Source organism: Natrix helvetica (assembly GCF_964273705.1).
Source record: "Natrix helvetica genome assembly, chromosome: 1".
NCBI lineage: Eukaryota > Metazoa > Chordata > Lepidosauria > Squamata > Natricidae > Natrix > Natrix helvetica.
The window spans coordinates 270,475,273-270,498,938 of record NC_138548.1 but is presented as its reverse complement, the minus strand read 5'-3'; the positions used below and the strand labels follow the sequence as shown (position 1 = coordinate 270,498,938).

At 39.3% G+C, this 23,666-nt stretch overlaps 1 protein-coding gene across 2 annotated transcripts in view; it reads left to right on the top strand.

Annotated features, from left to right (window-relative positions):
• Positions 1–23,666, top strand: part of NEURL1B (neuralized E3 ubiquitin protein ligase 1B) — a 224,618-nt gene extending 200,952 nt beyond the window's left edge. For both annotated transcript variants that reach the window (XM_081942201.1, XM_081942202.1), the window contains exons 2-5: positions 6,347–6,907; positions 14,209–14,916; positions 16,403–16,528; positions 18,537–23,666. In XM_081942201.1, the coding sequence (XP_081798327.1) occupies positions 6,347–6,907; positions 14,209–14,916; positions 16,403–16,528; positions 18,537–18,781 (1,640 nt within the window). In that variant the 3' untranslated portion in view covers positions 18,782–23,666. The remainder of the gene's footprint in view (positions 1–6,346; positions 6,908–14,208; positions 14,917–16,402; positions 16,529–18,536) is intronic.

The following is a 23,666-nucleotide window of genomic DNA, read 5'->3' as shown; positions in this document are numbered from 1 at the left end:
ACCAGATTAAATCCCAATTAAAACCAGAAATTAAAATTACTAATGGGTCAATATTTGAAGATTTTTTAAAAACTGGTAATCCCCAGTATTTGAAATTGTCATGACTTTTTTTCCACTTAATATATGTCCTCTGGAATTAAGTGGCCTATCATGGACACATAATCTTTAATGACCCACTGTAACCCTAGTCCTGGATTAAACTCAACAGGGCAAAAGCGTTAGTAGACCAACCCACCTCTTACAATTTATCTGGTTTTTCAAAGTGGCAGGAAAGACCCCCCCCCCCGCCCCACTCTCTGGAGCTTTTGAATTTCTAAGGCGTTCTCCTGTATCATTCTCAATTTATGAGAACACTCCTTCCAGATTTTCATTTTCTCAGCGTTTACGCAGTTTCGAAAAACATATCACTTTCAGCGGATGTTACAGTGTTAGGTGACTGTAATATTTATTTTGTTCTTTTTAAACTGCATTATTATCTTGCAATATTTTCTTTTTTTTTGTCATTAATGCTGTTTACCACTTTGATTGCTCAACAGTAGCAATAGAGTACCAAAAAAATTAAAGTGTTTTAAATACCGCAACATTCTTTAATTGACATTTGTGTTACACTCCCATCTGCTTTGTAGAATTGGGTGACTCTTGCATACTTGAAATGTTGAAGTAATGCAAGAGTGCTTGCATTGTATATTACTGGGTGGAGTCTCCCCTATCAATTCCGGTAAATTAAATATAACTTTGTGAAGTTTTGTTTTCTTTGTTTCATTGATAGTATATACTATTGGAGGGAGGTGAAAGAGAAGAATAAGTAGTACTGCTACTTGGGACAACAATGGCAGCATTTTTCTTTTCTCATTAATCCAAACATGAACTGTGAGATGGTTTCCTTCTTTTGTTAAAAAAAAAAAATAGGCTGAACCTGAAGAAGTGAAAGAATTAGAATTATAAAGTGGGACAACTATTTCACACTGCATATCAGAAATGGCACCAAATGGTTGAGTGATATTCCCATATTTTAAAAAAAACTGTCACACAGAAAAATATGCTAATTTCTGAGAGCCACCAGTTCTTTATCAGTATTTTTCTCCTTGCAATAGTAAGCATAGATGGCTCTCAGTGATGCTTATATCTAACGTGCAGTCTCAGCTCTGGCTTTCCATAACTCTTTCACACCAATCGACAGAAATTTCTTGGAACTGTTAGGTTTTTCAATGTAGGGTCCCACAGCAAAACAAAAACAGGCCCCAGATTACTGAAATCAATAAATGTGGTTTCAACAGCTCATGCTATAATCCCTAGACCGCCTTTGTTTCCCCCCCTCATTATATTGACTTTTTCTAGATATGCTTTATCTATTTTGGGGGTGTCAAATCAAGGCTGTGGCTGGATGCGGCCTGCGAGGTGATTAGATCTGGCCTGCAGGGCTGCCTTGGAAATAGCAAAGGACCAGCCGTGTGAAAATGGAGCTCAGGAGGGCCATGCACCCTGGCCACACCCATCCCAGCCACGCTCACCTGCCTCGGCCTGAGGTCAAATACAATCCTGATGCGGCCCTCAATGAAATCAAGTTTGACACTCCTGATCTAGTTTATCAGTGCAGTATTTATCATATTTCCTTTGCTGGAAGTCAGATCATTTTGCAGCCTCTTGAGGATACCTCATAAAGGTAAAAATAATCTACATATATATAAACGCAAAAACATTCATGCAGGAATCACGAAATCTCCAGAACCGTAAAACCTACAAACTTGAAATTTGGCATATATGTTCCTCTTGGCTTCTAGGTGCTTGGTAACCAATGATTTTTCGAAATAACCATCAAAGCATTAGTATTTCGTATATTATTATTAACATGCTGTGATGCTAAGGAGTTAGACATTCTACTCCCCCTCCTAATGTGAAAACTTGGACGTGGGTGTGGCCAGCGCGTTACTCATCTGGCCTCTTTGCTGGGAATTTGGAGAGGAGCCTGATGGAGAGAAGGGGATAGGATAGGGGAGGCTTCTGTGGGGCAAGCCTGAGGGAAAGAAGGGAAGAGGAGAGGTCGATGGTAACTTCTCATTAATTTTCAAGCTGTAAGTATCTATTTATCAAGCCCAATCACATAGTTTCATGGCGGAGCATGGGTATTCAGCTAGTAAATTAATAATCCTAATCAGTTGCCTCCCATCTGTAGATTATTCTATTTTGTCTGCAACCAGAACTTTTGCACATTGTACAATGCACAAAACATTAAATTAGCCATGGCCCTATTTCTCAGGTTGAAATGTTGGCAAGTATAATTCAATGTATACTTTAATAAGTATTGGAAATATGTATTTTGTTTCTCCTTTCAGCATTTGGATCAGAACTACTTATAGTAGCCAGAATGATAAAGCTATATTTCTTGATTATTTTTTCTGGTTGCAGTTTATTACAAAAAAACCTTTAATCTTGTCTTAGACCCCCACATCCCAATCAAATTCAGGCTTCATAGGTGGTGTGCGTCATTCATTACAAACAGTGGAAATAATTACTGAATACTTGCCATTACAGTGTTCCTGTCATAAGACAAAATCATAAGTTAGAAACATACAAAAACAGTTTCAAAGCAGCCAATTTTTTTAGCAGGTCTCACATGTACTGAACTGCTTCACATAGCTTAATTTCTGGATTTTTTAAACATAGCTCAGGATTGACATTATATATGCATATTGAAATATTGAAACAATCAGATGAGGAATAATTCATACTATTTATATTGAAGTACAAGATCAGCGTTCCGTGCTCCTTCGGTGTTTAGTCATGCCGGCCACATGACCACGAAGATGTCTTCGGACAGCACTGGCTCTTCAGTTTTGAAGTTGATATGAGCACCCCCTCTAGAGTCGGGAACGACTATGTGCGAGGGGAACTTTTACCTTTACCTTTTACAAGATCTGAAACTAGTTTAAAAGAACTGGTTATTTACTTGTAACTAATTATTTGAGTGTGCTTTTGTGAATTCACATATTTGCACCTGCCTCTTCTGAATCTTTTATAGTTCATAGAATTTTGGTAGGAGCCCCATTCTTTGTGCATAATGAGCATATAGTTCAATTTCCAAGAAATTGGAACTCAGAAGGAACATGAGATTATTTGAAACTAAATGTAGGAAGTGCATAGATTGCATGAATTCACAGATGATCCATCAAAGAACTTCATTTGTACATAAGTAACCCATTTTTATCCTGATCTCTGTAACGCATACACGTAGAGGACCAGCTATTTTATTACTAAAGTTTAATAATTGGTCCATTTGGAATATTTTGTGAAAACTGGCCCAGTGTTTTAGATGGACCTTAGCCAAGTTAAATGCTGTTTAATTGTTTGACCCGAATAGAAGGTAAGCATCAAATGAATGGGGCAATCTCTTAACATCAAGACCGGGAAAAAGATAGGTAATAAAAAGTCCTGAATCACTTGGAATGTCGATATAGATTTTGGAAGAAGGCATATCTGGTGAAGGATTACTTTATTCCTATGAAAAATGAAAAAATTGTAATCTTTATATAAAGCCCATACTTTTCTTGCTTGCCAAACTGATATTATAGAAAAAATAAATTACTGTGATAGTAATATGTGATAAATGAATGGAAGTAGTAGATTATAAGTTTGAAAATGTTTATGGAGCTGATAAGGGAAAGACATCAGGCAGGAACAGTAAGGATACCAGTTGACAAGATTGAATGAAACATTTTATGAAGCCCTTCACTTTTTGATTAGAAAAGAGGAGGTGCTGTCTTTTTGTTATGACACAGTCTATAAAAAATTCCATTTAGCTGCATAATCAGCTCTTTTGAAATGCTTTTAAGAAGCCAGGGCACCGTTCTTGGCCTTGGATTTGAAGTGTGATAGAATCCAATCCTCTGAATTGTAAAATAGGAGGAGTCAAAGTTCAGATGATATATATAGATGGATAGTAGACAAGGATGGTTTAGGACATGGTGATATTTTCAGTGAGTGACACAACAGTGAACGTGGGCTTCTAAGAGGGATAAGGAGGCAGTTGGTCAAATTTCTGCACATGCTCACGAAAATCGTGATCAATTGGGAATCAGTAAAACATATACAGCAAATCTATCCCACAAGAACAGAAAGCTTTTTCCTAGCAATGGGGATATATTTATCCCTTACCTCTCAGGTATTAACAGGTGTCCCAAGATACAAATCTGTGGTGGGTTTTAATATAAGGTGACCAGATTTTAACATTGGTAAAGCGGGACACCATTGACCAGGGGGGGTGTTCTTGATTAAAAATTTGGTTCTATATGGAGCAACAAAAATTTTCATAGAACGCAAAAATAGTATTGTAATATTTTTTTAAAAACAATTAACCAGTGGAACAACTTGCCACCAGAAGTTGTAAAAGCTCCAAGACTGGACGTTTTTAAGAAGAGATTGGACAACCATTTGTCTTAAGTGGAATGGGGTTTCCTGCCTGAGCAGAGGGTTCGACTAGAAGACCTCCACGGTCTTCAACTCTTGTTATTCTGACTGCCAAGTGCTCTGGAGCAGCGAGGACTCCAAGGGGAGCAGATGGGGGTCGTTGCCAAAGGAAGGGATGCCTTTCCAGGACAACCACCCCACCAAAGTGGGGGGGGAAGCCCAGGACGGAAGCTCACCATTGGAAACGGCTCCCGAGGCTCATCCCACTCCTTCGATCTCTTGCCGCTGGCCCTCTTCGCAGGGGAAGGTAAATCAAGTCGGACCAGCTCTCTCCGAGCGACTTCGGTTCCTGGGCAGGGCCTTGGGGATGGCACTCGGGGCGGGAATCGGGGCTGCAGAAATTTTGGTTCCGAGAGATTCTAACGGTGCGAGTCTATGGAGATTCTCAGCCATCCCGAAGGTGGTTTTGCAAAAGTAAGGTGACCAGACATCCCGCTTTTGGTGCATTCTTTCCAAAAATTGGGACTTTTTAAAAATGCCGCGGGACGCGGGACAAATTGATAAAAATTGGGACTGTCCCGCCAAAAGCGGGACTTCTGGTCACCTTATTTTAATAGATACAATTGTAGAATGTAGGCTCTATTTGTGACTGATCAAAACAAGTGTTTGTTTAGGACATATTTATTACATGCCATATAGATCATTAACGATAAAATGGAAAGTATGAAGCACCAGTTCTCTGTAGGATTGTGTTGTACTTTGGATCCAGAATTGAAAAAGTGCATCAGAGTAAGTAGGTACTACTTTTTAAAAGCTATGTTTCTCCTGGACTTTTGCACATTTAGGTGAGGTAAATGTGTAGTTGTTTGGCCTTAATCAACTGTTGCCGCTACATAAGTTAATATCTGTGCACTAATTCCTCCAGCTTAAATGATAGACATGATATCCTGAAGGAGATGAATACTTGTGTGATTTTAAAAAATTCCCTTGAAACAGAATAGCATGTTCCATTGTTTCAGAATTACCAAATTTCCTTTCTGCTTTGGAGTAGGTTGAAAATAGCCTTAGTGGTTCAAAGCACTTCAAAGAGCATGCATCCTCCGTGATCCAGCCACGGTTTTTCCTAGCAGGGAAGGGTCATAAAAAGAACGACACGTAATGTGCATTGTAACTTTCTTTTACATTTCTTTCTTCTTCTCTTAAATCAGACAAGGCTCCTTTTGGGTAGCACACAGAAAATGTTTTCGCCCAGAACTAAAGATATCACTGAATTCTGAAGTCCGAAGTGGTGGTTGGTGGTTATTTAGCAACTGCCTCGAATATTTCATGAATTAGAAAAAAATGTTCAGCAAATCAACTTCCTATAGTTATTGCGAAACCAGAATAGTTGCCTGAACAGTGTCTTTTTAAATGCTATATAGCAGGAGTATGCAACTCCAGGTCTGCAGACCAGTAATGGTCCCCAGATCATTGGAACCAGGCTGTGCAAACGGCGGACTAGCGCACAGAGGTCCATTTGCACAAGTGGCAAACGCACATACAAAATAGTCCCATCCCCCCTCCCCTCCGCCATAATCCTGCTGCCACCACCACTGCCAGTGGTTGGGGATTGCTGCTATATAGCAATAAAAATGATAATGTCCCATCAATTACACCATTACTAACTTGTGTTAATTCAATACCAAAATTTAGTTAACAGCATTAAAATTCTGATACAAGTTGCATATCATCTCAAAGGTAGTCTTTCCAACAGAATATTTTTTTTGCCAAAATACAAAGAATCTTGCCAATGTAAGAAATAAGAGAATATCCACTTTTATTTAATTTCTTGTCACTGAAGCACAGAGCTTGCAAATTCACTAAACAAAGGTTTACAGTCTATCTTACAAGGGTTTTTATGAGACACTTCTAAATAACTGGCTTTTCCATCCTCTTTTTGCAGACACCAGTCATCAAGCTCGTCCCGTATCCCACAGGCCTTATTACACCTTGCCCAATGGTAACCATGAGAGGCGATCTGTCCTCACCATTACTGAGCCTCCACGATTCCACTTCCAGGCCAAAGGAAAAAACATCCGCCTGGATACCCATTCTCGGAAGGCCATCCGAAGGAACAGTTTCTGCAATGGCATCACTTTCACTAACCGTCCTATTCACCTCTATGAGAAAGTGCGTCTGAAGCTGGTATCTGTCCACCATGGCTGGAGTGGGGCGTTGCGTTTTGGCTTCACAACTCATGATCCATCACAGATGAATGCTGGTGACATTCCAAAATATGCCTGTCCAGATCTGGTAACCCGACCAGGCTTCTGGGCTAAAGCTCTGCCAGAGAGGTTTGCACTAAGAGACAATGTCTTGGCATTCTGGGTTGATCGCCAGGGTAGAGTTTTTTATAGCATTAACGATGAAGAACCAATTCTTTTTCACTGTGGCGTCAAAGTCTCTAGTCCTCTCTGGGCACTGATAGATGTCTATGGAATCACTCATGAAGTGCAAATACTAGGTACGTGTATCCTTCTAGATGCTAATCTTAAAAAACACAGGAACTGTTATATGCTGGCCAGGAAACCAAATTGAATTTCTGAATTTGAAATAAGATTGCTGCAGATTGTTTTCCCCCTCCCCCCTTTGTAGTTTATATTTTGATTGAAGTAGGAAGCTAGAAGTGTCAGAAAATATTACTGATAAAAAAGTAGGGCATATTCCATTTATGGTTCCAATGTCATGTACTTTCTTGAAGTGGCCTTTGGTCATAAGACGAACAATCTTATTCTCTCAGTTAGCTTCTTGAAAAAAGGCATTTTTAAGTGAAGCTGCTACCTGTTTGAAAATATAAATTTTCATTGTGTCACCCAATTCTTTCACTGTGCTGAAACATTGTTTACCCAACACATTTAAACATTAATGCTTTGTCTAGGTTTACATTGACAATGAACTAATGAAGTGGCCTAGATTCATCCAATATTAAACCACAAAAATTGAGCAAAATTAAAACTAGCAAACTTCAGAGTGATGTGTGGTAGTAGTTCCAGGCTTCCAACTGACCTGATTGAGCATGTTGTGAATGCAAACATATTCACTTCCATTTCACAGAAGAAAGCCTTGCAAAAATTTTAAGAGGTTGGCTATTTTTGAAGCAAAAATTTACATTTTTGAGGTTTTTTTTACCTGAACAGAATGTGGGGGTGGGGGTGGGGGTGGGGGTGGGGGCAGACAGACTTTGCCTGTCTTCCCATTAGAACAGAATTGGACAATATACGAAGCTGCCGACAAAAGAAATGCTGAAACTGGGCAGGTTCTGACAAGGACTATAGATAAAAATGTTCACCTAAAAGTCCTTGTGATACCCCTCCAGAAGTGGTTATTGGCCTGTACTACAGAATGTTGGCGACTTCATTGTTCTAAGTCACCCTCCCCCTTCTTGCTCAATCAGTGGTGACTTCATTGTTCTAAGCCACCCTCTTCTTGCTCAATCAGATGACCAGAAGTGGAGCCATCATTAAGGGTCTGGAAAGATCCCAAATATCTAATTCAGCAGGCTATCTTAGCCTGGAACTATAGATGGCATTTAGCAGTCCAGGCTTCATGCAAGCCCAGTGAGGTGAGTGTAGGAAGCCTTCATTGCTATCTCTTGAGCACGCATGTAACAGCAAGCTGCACACTAATGCAAATATAGCATGTGAGAAGTTGGTTCCTTAAAGGAAATAATGAACTCCAGAAGAAGTGGCAGGATATAATCAAATAAATATCCTTTTAAGAAGTCCTATGGAAATCTGTCTTTGGGTTCCCTAATATGACCAATTTGGATTTTAACTAAATTATGCAATAATATGTGTGGGCAAAGCTTTAATGTTTGTAGTGTTGCTTCATAACATGTTTCTATTTCCTGATAAGGTTGAAAAATTTTGCTCTTAGTTTCAATTAGGCTTTAGCTTTTGGAATCATATATACCAGTGACTGTGAAGGCCATGTACATGAAATAAAATTTCGTTTGCTCATCCTTTGACTTCTTAGGATGCTAGCTGTATACATCTTGATCCAGAGAAGGACTATCCTCTTCCTTCTTTTGCAGTGTAGGCTTTATATCTGTTATCTCTTTTAAAGAGATAAATATGAGTCTCACATTACATTCCTATCGTACTTTTAAATAAGATCTTCACCTAGGTAGAAAAGAAACACCACTTTTCTGTCTATCGGAAAACTCCAGCATGAATAGTATTGTGATTTTTTATCTAAGATATTGGAAATTTTGTTCTCTTTCACTCACACCTCCTTTGTGACTCTTATCTCATGTAAACATGAACTTATTTTTCTTATCACCAATTTCTACGGAGTTTAGGGGGCAAAATGATTTCACTCATCCCACCTAGAAATACAGTTCCTACTTTTGTCTTTTCAAGCAAGTTTGTTAGGATATGTTTACAGAAAATTAGGGATCGTGATTGCTGCTTCAGATTTTACTTCATGCTTGTGATGTAGTGTACAGTTTCAAGTACCTCAGAACATGCCTCTGGTGTAATATGGGTTATCTGACTAAAGCTGCTGCCAGTCACCCTGTTTTACCTTTTTGGTATTTACTGAATCTCTCTGCAGCTCTATAAGGAAAGAGTCCCTTCATGCTATTATAGACATGATTGCAGAGGATAATTTAGCTTCAGGGTAATGTTATGTGATGTTCTATAGATGATATAATGAATACATTAATGGAATTGTCAGATTATGGTTTAAACACACATCCATAAAAAGTAAAGGCCATTTTTTTTAAAAAAAATCAGTACCACTTGGGTTTTTTAAAAACCTGACCCCATCTATTTGATTTCTAAGGCCTTCCAACCTTCTTGTCAGTGTTAAGATACAATATGATATGATACGATACGACACAACACAACTATAACAGAAGGCATAATGGGCAGAACAGGCATACATTAACCCAAATAGGCACTCCACATCTGATGGACGCATTCCAACCTATCTCAGAATTTAGCAAAAATAATTTTTTTCTTATAAATCTTGCAAGATTGAGGCACTGAACCATCACAGCAATACAGTTCTCAAGTTCTGGTGTCCAAAATAGAAGACACACTTCCGAAGTCCCATCAGATAATAAGCATATCTAGTTTGTCAAAAATTTGGGGCTAGGCAAGAATAATGGGAGAGAGAGAGACAATCCTTATGCCATTAAGTTTTATAGGTAATAGCCAGTATCTTAAATTGAACGCAGAAATCTAATCTGTTTACTCACATAGCAGAGGCTTTAGATGCCAACCTATGAAGTACACCAGAATAGAGCACCAACGTCACAGGAATTGCTGTGTTTTATTAATATAAGATATACCCTCTTGAGTCATTGAAGAGCCAACCTAAGCCTACTCCTACTGTCTCTTTTCCAGAGTGTACGGAATACTTATGCACTTGTGTCTGTAATGACTTTTGAATATTCTTCTCAAGGCCATTTCTGTGGCTCTCTACATCCATGAATATCCCATAACTGCTCATGTTGCTCATTTTGGGTCACTTGCTGCTTCCAAGTGGTTTTCAAGGGCAGCCCCATGTGGAATTCATTGCAATAATCCACATTCAAGATGATCAAGACATGAGTGACTATGAGAAGGAATATCTGTTCTCCAGTGCGCTGCTTGGAGAGTCCAAGGAAGGGTTAACACAGCCTGTTTGCCCAAGGACTGAGTAGATTTTTCCCCTCTGGTCACGCCTCCTTTGCCTCTTCAGGATCAGTTTTAAAAACTCAGTCCGCCCGATAGGACTTGTTTTGGGGAGCTCTCAGTTCTTGAGCAGATAGGCTGAGTTCCCCAGTATATTTTCCCCCCTTTTTAAGGAACAGTTAGTATAGTGTTAGGATTTTTCCCCAATTTTTTTTTTTTTTATGATTCAGGTTTTTTCTTGAGAAAATTTACTAGAAGGCTGAGGCAGCGATCGTGTTCCCCACTGTACACTAATAATATCTACCCCGGGTCAGTATATGACTTAACCAACAGTTTCATGTGGATGTTGAACACATAAACTAGAACATCAAACCCTGAGGCACCCTGCAAGCCAGGATATTAGGGTTGAACTCTCCCCATCTGTCAACATTAAGAAAAATTGGCTATAAAAAAGAGCCACCACAACATTATGTCCTTTGTTCTCAAACCCCATATCTAATTTAAAATTTTACCGTGAACAGTTCTACTGAAAGATAGTGAGAGATCAAGAAGAACCATGGTAATCACTTTTCCTTCATCCCAGTTCTGTGAAAAATCATCAACCAGTGTGATCAGTGCTGCCTCCATAATATGCCTCAGTTTGAATCTCATTGAAACAAGTCCAGAAAATAAATTATTTCCAGAGTCCTCTGAATCTAAACAGGGAGTACTCAATTATGACTGTAAGTCATGCTGGTAACAACTGCTTGAACCAAGTAGATCACCATATGAAAGCATCTGATTTTTCAAATTTCTTGCAGCAGCTGTTAAATGAATTCTGTGTGTACATTTTTTGCTGGAAACCAGAAATAAATTCCAGGGTTTTTTTTGGGGGGGGGGGAATCCCCACCCAAGCCCATAAATTGTGGTCATGTGACCATGAAACTTTGCAAATGGTCATAAATATGGGCTATTGCAAATGACTGTGATAACTTTGAATCTGGCCTGTAAGTAGTCCTATGGAGATCTATCCTAACTTTGAATGGTTGCTAAGGAACCAACAATAAGTTAAGGACTATTTGCAGTCTGATGACCTCAACAATTTATCCCCAAATAAGGATCCTTACCCACTTTTTTAAAGATGAATTTACCACCGCATGTATTCATCTATATCACATCTCGGGAAGCTTTTACCAATCAGCAGAAACATGGACCTAATAAACAGATCACTGAAGCAACAATCACAAGTCCCTGTTCATTTCTTCAAGAGCCATACATTTTCCAAATAACAACAACGCATCAGGTCTTGGGCAATTCAAAAGAATAGATCTGAGTGACTTTATTTTCCAGACTTCATCTTATATTCCAATGCTTTTTGTAAAAGGAAATTGAAAAAAAAAAACCATTATTTTCATTCTTTCTCTACTCTTTGTGGAGTTTGTATTAAAAAGAAAGAATAAATATTGGCAAAAAATGATAATAATGTACTTGAACTATCATATCCTGGTTCTATGCAGGATGTAATAAAGGGCACTTGAAGACAAGCTAGCTGGGACACGCTACATACCTCTAGGAGGATGCTATTCCAAAGGTCAGGTGCAGCAGAGAAGGTTCACTTTATGGGTCTCACTAGATCATTGTTTAAACAAGAAGACTTGAAGCAAGCCAAGTCTATCACAGTACAGAAAAGTTATATATTATAGGAACCAGGTGGTTCTCAATAGCTAGATCCTATGTAATATAAGGCTTTGTAGGTGATTTGTAGATTTGTAGGGACACGGTGGCTCAGTAACTAAGACTCTGAGCTTGTCGATCAGAAAGGTTGGTGGTCCGAGTCCCTAGCGCCGTGTAACGGAGTAGGTTCCTGTTACTTGTCCCAGTTTCTGCCAACCTAGCAGCTCGAAAGTATGTAAAAATGCAAGTAGAAAAAATAGGAACCACCTTTGGTGGGAAGGTAACAGAGTTCCGTGCCCCTTCAGCATTTAGTCATGCTAGACACATGACCACGGAGACATCTTCGGCTTTGAAACGGAGATGAGCACCGCCCCCTAAAGTTGGGAATGACTAGCACATATGTGTGAGGGGAACCTTTACCTTTACCTTTAGGTGATATCCAGCATCTTGAATTGCCCTAGAAGCCAATTGGTAGCTAGTATAGCTCACATACCATGGTTGTTGTACTGCCACAGCAAGACTTTCCCATCACTGCTTGTGCAGAATGCTACTGTATTCTGGACCAGAAGGAACTAAACTATTGAGCCTTGAGGCACCTCATAAATCAAAAGTTTTAGGCTCAACTTCTTTCCTCCAACTAAAGCTAATATGAACCAGATGCAGAGAGAGGAAGAAAACCACAATAACTGAGTGTCCCCCTTTTCCTTTAGCGAGTTCAGGAGGATACCATGGTTGATTATATCAAAAGCCACCAAAAAAATCAAGAGTCAGACCACCCTATCCTATCTCTGGTTTAGGTCATCCACAAGTAGGACTCATGTGTTGTCCATATTATTTCCACAAATTGTGCTATGATTTCAGTGGAATACTATGCACAGAGTGGCCTAAAATTAGAGAGCCGAGCATGCTTCCAGACAAGGCTTTCATTGTGCCTCGTCTAAAAGAAAAAAAATGGAATTGGACAAGAGAGCCAGAAGTTGTAGCCTTGCATTTTGTAGCTGCCCTGTTTTTCAACATTTCAACAACGTCTTGCAACATTTTTCTGACCACTAATGAAAGAGGAAGAAAAAAGTTGAAAAGGGGAAGGAAAGCTAAAATAATGCACTATGCCTTCTGCTTTGTAGTTCTATCTAGAAGCACCCTAAGCCTTTGGCAAGTTATTACGCAATTTCAATGTGCCTCCTCCTCCTCCCTCTTTCTCAGATGTGACACTTAGAGTGAGAAGAATGGCTTACTGTGGGGCAGTCTGCTTCCAGTTTTATTGCTTTTGGATGAGAAGCATCTTTTTTTTTTTACATCTGAAGATATCAGATGTGAGTAGCTCTGGGAGAGTCTCTTGCTTGCTCACATGGCATGTCAATAACAAAGAATCTAGTGTGCTTGGAGGTCACAACTGTTGCTTTAATGTGCAACGTATTACCCAATATATTATTAACGATCTGTAAGGTGATTAAATGTTCCCCCCCCCCCTCTTTGGTGAATTAGAGGGGCAACAACAAAGGCAGAGGAAGATAGGGAAGGTTAAAAAAAACCATTCAAGTTTGAGGAAGGGGGAGAATCAGTAAGCAGTAATGGACTTCTCTCCTGATACACTCTTTTTTTATGACTGAAAAAGAAACAGCTGCAAGGTGCAAGGACTCCTGAAGAGAACGCTAAGAATATACTGAACTACTAGAATGAATTGGGAAATTGTTACTAAATTGACTTTCTGGGATTTAATTTAATGCAAGGGTAGATAAGATATGACCCTCAGCCTCCCAGTACGTTTAGACTACAAGTTATTCTTACTCATTTTTTCTTTGTTTATCAAATTTATGTAGCCGCCCATCCCACCAAAGGCAACTCTAGGCAGTGGACAATAATAGATAAAATAGAAATTTGAAAAATAACAAGTGCAAATATAAAAAATAATATCAAAACATCTATTAATATATATCCAGGCCACACTGATAGGAACCAGGATGGATGGGAACTGGAATTCAAAAAAGATCAGACCCCCAAGTCTACTGGTTTTTAAATTCTATGCTTCCATTTTCAATTCCACTTTGCTTTTCCTTTTTAATTTACATTTTGCCCTTGTTATTTTTAATAAACAACTCAAGGTGGTGAACATAGCTAATATTCCTTCCTCCTCCTGTTTCCCCCACAACAGACCCTGTGAGATGAGATGAGCTCTGAGAGAGTGACTGGCCTAAAGTCACCCAGCTGGCTTTCATGGTTAAGATAAGATTAGAATTCAGAGGCTTCCAGGTTCCAGACTGCAACCTTAAACCATTAGAACAAACTGGTTTACACTGAAACTATGAAAACTCAGAAAGACTGGTATAAAATACTGCTGACATTTGTGTATGACAAAAATAGAGCTGGAACTATTAATAACCTACTCAGAATGGGCTAAAGTAAAAAGATTTAATCGTAATGGAACTCAAAACAATAGTCTGAATGGGGCACCACTTGTAACTTTATCTGTAATCTTGGCTTCACTTTACAGATAGTATGTTTGCTGAGACCATGACCTCCACCCGTCTGAGCAACGCACGACTCAGCACTTGCCTTCCTCAGAGCAACCACGATTCGGCCAATTTTAACAACAATGAGCTGGAGAACAATCAAGTGGTTGCCAAAATTGCAAATCTGAATTTGAGCCGTATGCCTGGGCTGCCCACAGATAACCATACGATCCCCTGCTGCCCAAGCAGGAGGCAGCTTGGGCAAATTGTGCCTGCCTTTCTAGACACAGATCTTCATTTCCACCCTACTCATGGGCCTGATATTAACTTTTCTCAGGATCGTATGTCTGCCTGCACCAACTGGCAGGAAAGCAACAGGACCTTGGTATTTTCTGACCGACCTTTGCACATCGGTGAAAGCTTGTTTGTGGAAGTGGGACACCTGGGCTTGCCATATTATGGGGCCCTCACGTTTGGTATCACTTCCTGTGATCCTGGTACTTTACGGACAAATGAGCTCCCAGCAGACCCAGATTTTCTTCTGGATCGCAAGGAGTACTGGGTGGTTTGCCGAGGTTTCCCTGTCCTCAACAATGGTGACATCCTCAACTTTGTGCTTTTGCCAAATGGAGAAGTGCATCATGGAATCAATGGGATGAGTCGTGGGATGCTGATGTGTGTTGATACCTCACAATCGCTGTGGGTTTTCTTCTCAATCCATGGTGTAATCAATCAGCTAAAAATATTAGGTAAGTAAGTACAGCCTCAAAGTCAATGACCAGAATGATATAAAGAAAGTGCTAGTGAAATAATGAAAACCCTTAACAGCCATATGAAGAGATCCTCTTTTTAGCTTGCAACAGCCAGTTGGCTAAATGCTTTGTATTTTTATTTGATGGCCAACTGAAGTTTCATGGGCACAAGGATGAGGATGATTAAAATATGAATTTATATCTTTTGGGTGATCCAATACTAGAGATGTTTAAGAAGAGATTGGACAGCCACTTATCTGAAATCGTATTGGGTTTCTTGCTTTAGCAGGGAGTTGCACTAGAAAAGGTCCCTTCCAACTCTGTTATTCTGTTATACCTGACTAAAAAGACAGAACCAACTGTCTTATCTTTTTGTTTGTCAAGCATGTATTTTTAACTCCTTTTTATAAACTGAAGCCAAATAGCCTGCACTAGTTGCCATTTCTTTTGAGTTCACCGAACTAGGTTCAGGCAGAAAGGAAGGAATTTGTATCTGACCAGAGTACAAGAACGGAAGAAGCTACCATAGCAAGCATCTGTGATAGTCCTAGCATTGCTCTCTAGCACCTCTGCTAGGACTTACAAGTCATTTAGTGCAACTGAAGGGATTAACAGAGGGAAAATAATAGGTTCTGGAGTAGGATTTACTAGTGTAGAAAGAACTGCCATGTGTAATCAACCATGGGATTATCTAATTACCTCTTCTCCGAAAAGGAGAATTGGGTGCCTAAGCATGAAACATGAGGTCTACCCTGTTCTTTATTGTCTCTAATATCAGGTATTGAAACAGGAGGGGGTCCGCTTATCTATAATGGCTATATTCATCTTCTTTGGATGTACTCTTTATTAGTGATGCAAGGAGGCTACATTTTAATAATGTGTCTGTTTACCAGAACACAACAGAATGCCATTTTAGAAGAATAGGGAAATCTCTCCCTTGCATCAGAGTGTGCTAGATTAAATATTCATTTCATCTTACAAAGAAAATTTGGATCTCTTCTGGTTCAATATTACTATTGAATACAGTCCAGAGCCAAAAAAAGAAAAAAGAAGAAGGACTAGGAGGAAAGTGAATCTTGCAGGATCCAATCTGGATCAGTCACCAGGACCAGAGATATTGTCTTCTGAAATTTCGGACTCATGCTGGAGCCCATCTTCAGGGAACTTCTCTCTAATGAGAAGTCCAGAAGACAAACCTCTAGTCCCCGTGACTGACTCAGATTGGATCCTGCAACATTATCCTGAGAAACGTATATTCACCTTCCTTCATGAAAAAGAATCTTGTTTTAGAATAGAGGATGCTCACAGCTTTAAACAAACAAACCTGCTAAAAAATAATACAAGGTAGTTAGAAACCATTATTTGTGTAAGACTGTTCTGAAGAAGTTGCTCTCGTGTTCCCAGATTGAACTCAAGTTGAGCACTTGTTCCTGAGAGATTCCTACCCAACCTGTGCAGCTGACTGAACTTTTTTTCCCCCCAGGCACAGTACAATCTAGCCCCGTGACCATTTCCCCCTCAGGATCCCCTGGAGGCTCACAATATGACAGCGATTCGGATATGGCGTTCAGCGTGAACCGGTCTTCATCGGCTTCTGAGTCATCCCTCGGTAAGGATCGTTTGCTGATCTCTGCATTCGAAACATTTACATTCAGTAGCCTAAAAAATACAGTATAAACCACGCTGTGTGGGCTGAGTTGTCTGAAAGAAGCTTGCTGAACTGAGCTAAGCATAGCATGCTTTTTGTTGAGAGGAAAGAACATTATAAATTTCCTGAGGTTGCTTTTAAGTGCCCCATTGGATGTCTTTAGGTTATGCACAAATCATCTTTTATAAAAGCCGCAACAAAAGCCCAATAAAGCTGAAATGACTTGACAGAGCTAAGGAACAACATTTAAGGGATACAAGCAACTAAGTGGAAAATCTCCATCTGTCAGAACTAGTGCTAAAGAACTTATTGATAGAAAATAAATGTAGACAGCAAAGTCAGCCAAACTGCTGACTCTGTAAATGCCATATTTCACCAGGACACACTTGTTCTTCACATATTATGGTAGTTTATTGGATTCCTGAAATATTGATTGATCCTCAGAAAGAGAGAGCAAACGTGCATGTGCTTAGTTTCCCAATGCACTGATGGTTACTGCCTGAAAGAATCCATATAGATTAGATTCCATCTCCCTCTCAGTTACTAATCTAATTGCAAAGAAATGTGGGGGAAGGAGGAAAATGAGAGAGGCAGGAGAGAGAAGATGGTTATTTCTTCTGTTGCATTTTCTGTGCTACAATTATTAGGTTGGAGGAAAATATTTTTTTCTCCTTTATCATCGTTCCAACATTTTTAAAGGCATTCAGTGTGGTTTTCTCCAATATGTGCATCTCATTTAAGAATGTGCTTGTCAAAATGTCCATACAGTCAGCAAGAACTTGTGTTACAAACATGACTGAGACTTTAGCTCATAGTTTTGGGCCATCAGAAAAGGTGATTCCCAACCAGAAAAATGAAGTCATGTGGGGAATGACTGTAGGGTGTTTTGTTTGCTACTATCCTATTATCCAGTGAAACTTAGAATTCAATGTGATTTCATCATACACTATTAAAATCTGTATGAAAGTCCAAATAGATGCTTAAAATGCAAAGTCCACATCTTCTCAGTCACAGTTGGATTAAAAGACTATGCTATTTCATCATCATGATCATTTCTTCTGCACCAGAAGGATGTGCAACTAGGAAGCATCTTTAGGTAGCCTGAAGTAGATACCCTTAATAAAAGGCTGGTACAAACATACCAACTAGGGACTCAGTGGCTAAGACGTTGAGCTTGTCAATCAGAAAGGTTGGCAGTTTGGCAGTTCGAATCCCTAGTGCCCCGTAACTGAGTGAGCTCCCATTACTTGTCCCAGCTTCTACCTACCTTGCAGTTCAGAAGCATGTAAAAATGCAAGTAGAAAAATATGGTGGGAAGGTAACAGCGCTCCCTGCACCTTTGGCGTTTAGTCATGCCGGTCACATGACCATGGAGATGTCTTCAGACAGCGCTGGCTCTTGGGCTTTGAAACGGAGATGAGCACCGCCCCCTAGAGTCGGGAACGACTAGCACATATGTTACTAGTTACCTTACAAACATTCCATTTTTATAAACACATCATTACAAATAATGAACTAAACAATTGTTTAAAAATGCATCCATGCGTCCCCCCTCAAGACAACAAGCATCTGTGCTGTGTAATTATTAGCCATCCCAAATTCCATTCATGACATGCACATCTTTGGCACACAAATAAGATGTTCTTTAGTAGAAGCCAACATTTTTCAATGAAAACAGGTCTATATTGCTATATGAAATTCATCTTCTCTTTGTTCTAATGCACTTTCATCTGGCCAACTGTTTCCAGTAGCTGGCTGATGTTTGTCCTCTCTGCCCAGCAATCCAATTTCACTTACGGTATAATGACACAACTTTTCCCCCCCTGTCTTTTTTGCCTTTTTAATGTTTACTTTACAAAGCTTCTTCTTCTCATTAGAAAAATTGTTTGAATTACTCCTTTTTAGCCTGACTCGTAGAAAAGGAGATGACGTTTCTAACCACAGTTCCTTTGTTTCCCATCCCATATAGTGACTGCTCCAAGTTCTCCTCTGAGCCCTCCAGTGTCTCCTGTGTTCTCACCTCCAGAACCGTCAAGCAGCAAGAATGGAGAATGCACGGTTTGCTTTGACAACGAGGTGGATGTGGTGATCTATACCTGTGGACACATGTGCCTGTGCAACACCTGTGGTCTTAAACTGAAGAAACAGCTCAATGCCTGCTGTCCAATCTGCCGACGGGTCATTAAAGACATTATCAAAATCTACCGTCCTTAACCTCACCTCAGCCCACCCCTCAGGGTGTGATTAATGAGGAGCAGGATGAAGAATGTTGTTAGCGATTGCCACACCTTACTGTCCCTGCTTTATGGGTATTGTGCTGGTCAGTGGTTGCTGAGTGACTCTTGTCTGTATTTCCATGTTTTGACCAGTAGAAACAAATCAGGGAAAATTAAGTGAACTGGGAAACACTCTGTCTTTGTAAGAGGCTGAAAGTATACAGCTGCAGAGTGGGAAGAGTTTTGGAAAAGATGCTGCTCCGATGGATAAGGGTGGGGCCCCGGGGAAGAGGAGTCCTAATACAATTGCCGTGTTGATTCCTAAAGAAAACCAAAAAGATCTTGTGCATTGTTTTCACTCAAATATGCAGGTGACCTACCTTGAGCAGGGTAAATGAGAAGTCACTAGACCAATTTAAACATATGGGATTCTTTCCTGCTAAGCCTAGGAATGGTAAAAATTAGTTTGATTTGTAAGCCAGTTCAAATAGGAAAAATGAGAGTAAATTTTCATTTATTCTTACTTTGGGTTGCAGGAGTAACAGGCCACGAATATTCTGTTACCTACTTTGCGAATTTCAAAGTATTTTTCATATTATTCATAAGTCAAGATCATGAATAGGAATGATCTAATCAATCAATTACTCCCAATCAAATGTGTAAGAGTAGCGATATTTTCATAAATCTATGCTTATTAGATTTTATTTATGGTTTACAACATGGACTACTCATTTTTTCTCCAAATGTAAGAAGTTGTGGCTTAGTTTATGAAATCAAGAACAAGGCATCTCGGGAAAGTCTGGCACACACAGAGAGCTATAAAGATTCCCTCAGGATTTCATTTTTCACCTCTGTGTGACTTGATACTTCCAGCCTTTCTAGTGAGCAATTAACAAGCGCTTTCTGATTTGGAGAGTTGTGTAGAAAGTAGTAGGCCTCTGCAGGCAGAAGAAGCAGTACAGTGTCACGTTGTTAGTTTGGTTTTGGCTTAGCATGTCATGTGAATTCAGATCACTTGGAATAAGCAACCAGTCCTGGCTTATTATATGTGATCCACCAGCTTATGATAAGAGGCTGTGAATAGTTATTAGCCCAGCATCTGTAAGGTGTAACACATGAAGGTGTCCTTTTAATTAAGTTGCAGAACAAAGTGGCTAATGGATTATGTAGAATTTGAAGCTTCCAGTGTTTTCTTATTTATGATTTATAAATACAGTTGATTGATACCTTCCTTCATTTCTCTCCAGAGATTTTGTCAACAAAGTATGTAGCAATGTCCAACTCGTATCTTCCGCTCCAGGAAGTTGTCTGCTGTTCCACAATGGAGGCATCTTACTGAAATTGAAAAGCTTTTTTATTTGGCACTCTTTGCGGGAAAAGGAATTTTCAAGCTATTATTAGACCTATGCTAAAAAGATAAATGAAATTTGGTTATCGTGTTAGTGCTGAATTATAACCTGAATAATATGTGAAGGAGGATCAGGGAATTACTAAATTAGGCCCAATTGTGGATTCTTTTTTTCTAAGAGAGTGATCTTGTACACTGTTCTGGAGGGCTCCAACGTTCAACAATCTTTGAAAATTTAAATTTCTGATGAGCGAACCTGAGCATGTTTAGTGTAGTGATTAAAATACAAGTAATCCTCGACTTACAGCAGTTCATTTAGTGACCATTCAAAGTTACAATGGCACTGAAAAAAGTCACTATTGACCATTTTTCACACTTATGACCATTGCACCATCTCCATGGTCATGTGATCAAAATTCAGGTGCTTGGCAATTGACTCATATTTACGATGGTTGCAGTGGCCTGGAGTCTTGTGATTGCCTTTTGCAACCTTCTGACAAGTAAAGTAAGTGGGGAAGCCAAATTCATTTAACAACCATGTTAATAACGTAATTCACTTAACAACTGTGGCAAGAAAGGTCGCAAAATGGGGTAAAACTCACTTAAATGTTTCACTTAGCAACATGAATTTGGGGCTTAATTGTGGTTGTAAGTCAAGGACCACTTGTACATGTGACTTTTCCCAGGTACCTCAGACAGGAAGTAGACCAGACGAGCTAATTTTACTTTATTGAGCCCTATTCTAAACTAATTCTATTTTATTGCTACATGAACAGAGAAGAAAACTGCAGGGACTAATTCAGGCAATCACCAGGAGTCAAGACTGACTTGAAAACATCCCAAATCCTGCTCCCTCCCCTATTTTTTCCCCTTCTCAAACGCTGAAGTCTGAGGTCAGCTTGTCCCTGCCACTGATTTTGGAGGCTCTAGCAATATTAATCCCCAGTTGCAGCCTATCTATTTAGTCAGCAAAATGACTAATAGAATTTATCTATCATAAATCTCTACCTTTATGACAACTACTATATTCTGATATGTAGTTGATGGGGGCCAAGGCTGCTTTTAAACTGTTTTATGACATGTTCCTGTAATACCTGTACGAGAGGAACTGATGAAATCGCAAGGATAACATATGTCTGTGATGGCGAACCTATGGCATGCATGCCACAGGTTTTCACCCTCCCTAGGCTTCAAGAAAGCCTCTGGAGGCCGGGGAGGTCGAAAAACAACCCCAACAGGCCAACTGGAGGTTTGGAAATGATCCATTTCCAGCTTCCGGGGGAGCAGGGGAGGCTGTTTTCGCCCTCCCCAGCCTTCAGGAAAGCCTCCGGAGCCTGGGGAGGGGTCGTGCTCACATGTGCAATCAGTTATTAGGAAAAAATGGCTGAGAATGTTAGATGGAAGTTTTGTGATAGTGAGTTGTGAAATCAATCTAATATGCTTGTATTCACAGGCTGCTTTCAGCAGCGTCTGGATTCTTACAATAACTTGACCATAGCTGACTTTAATTTCAGGTTTTCTAGCCATAGATGTCACCTACGTACATGATAAAGCTGGATAAGTGAGATTGTTTCACTGTTTAAAATGAGACCACATTATGATGGACTTACAAGCAAAAATTTCTAAGAAATAATTTTATTCTGCCTGTTGAAGGCCATAAAAGAATGATGATAATAATAATAACAACAACCCTGGAATGGCCAGATTCGAACTTTTGGACAGAACTTTAGCATGAATATTTTAGCACTTTTTCTGTTGATAAATTGGTTTAAATTTTTTTAAATGCCAGTGTAATTCCAGATGACATTGCCCATTTTTGACAGTGTAATCCTGGAATGAAAAACATGAGGGCTTACACATGGATTGTAGTTTTCCTCATTCCTGCCATAGATGCTACATTTAGACTTGGAGAGGAAGAAACTCATTTCTATCATCTTTATCTCATTGTACGTTTAAATGCTTGGTCAAGAGTAATTTCACGTTAAGATAATTGTTTGCTAGAAGTGGTTTCGTGAACTGTGACTTTTTACTCTTGTAGACAATTTTCTGGCTCAATCAGCAGCAGCATTATTTTCCTTGACTTTTTGCTACTTTTTCACTACCGTTGATTAGAGAGTTCTTTCTCAGAGAGTTTCTAAATTAATGTGATCACAACTTCTACAGATTGCTCCTGGGGATATGCAAAACATTTAAAACTCAAAACACCCTATTTTAAATGTGAATTGGCTGATCTGAACATTTTGGAAGCGTCTTGAGCTCAAACTCCTTCCAAAATACTTGGAATGCTCAGTTCCACACCAAGAGAACTTGGTAGGTGGTGTATTCAGACAAGGTCAGTATGAGATTATTCAGATCCAGAATTTTTTGCAGATCCCTAATAGTTACTACAGATTTTTAGTGTTACAGTGCTATTGTGTAGTTCTAGCATATCTCCCAGCAATAGGATTGCGATGAAAAATAGTGAATGTTATAGACCTCCTTTGTTCTTGCTGCTCTTATGGGGTAGTCTCAGAAATCAGGCCAGGTCAAGGGGCTGGAGTATATTAACAGTACAAAACTCTACATTGGGGCTGGTATGATAAATCCAAGGATGTTTTCCCCACTTGGGTGCTATTTACAACCTCCAACATTTATGATCTCAGCAACACGTAGCCTCCTAGTATCTCTTTTAGAACTGTCACTTGAGTCTATTTAATCATCAGCCATTTAATATAAAATCTACCTGAGCATTTGCCCTAAACCTTTGCACTGGAACTGATTTAGCTAAGTGAACATATGTCCTCCTGGCTTGGCAATTTATGCCTACAATAACTGCAAAAAGCAAAATGTTTGGTGCCAAGGCAGAAAAGGGGGCTTCTTTATCTTAAAAAAGATTTACCAAATGAAGCAGCATCTGACAGAGGTTCAGAGGTAGTCATAAGCTTAAATGGAAACACAGTTTTGCTTACTGAAGTTTCAGAAGGAAGTCTCATATGCTAACACGACATTTAGGAAGTGGAGGCTACTTAGCAATTAGTTTTCGCTACTGCTTGTTCCTTTTTCTTTTTTAATTTGTTCTGAAAATCTGTTCGTGCCTTATAAGAGTGTGTGTGCACTTTTTATCCTTTTTAATGCTACTGTAAAATGGAGAGGGGGAAAAAAGATCTTAACACAAATGGCTGGTAGTTTTATAGACTTTCCTGTCTTCACCAATAATTATGCTTTTTGATATTGGAGTGACAAATGTATGTTTTCATTGAATTTTTGCTGGCACTCTCTTTCCCCTTTGTATAAAAAGCTTTTAAAAAAAGTTTCCAGATTTCTAGAATTTCTTGATATATCTGTAGTACATGATGTGAGCTGTATTTCACATTTTCAAATAAGCCAGATTAATCTGTAATAAACTTTAAAAGCCAATTAATTGGGGAGGGAAGTTTGCACTTCTCTGTATGTTAATATTCTCTAGTATTGTGATCTGTAGTGCGCGTGTGTATATATTTTTTATTATTTTGGTCTGTTTTACATGAATATAAAATTTTACCTGTTTATGAAACAA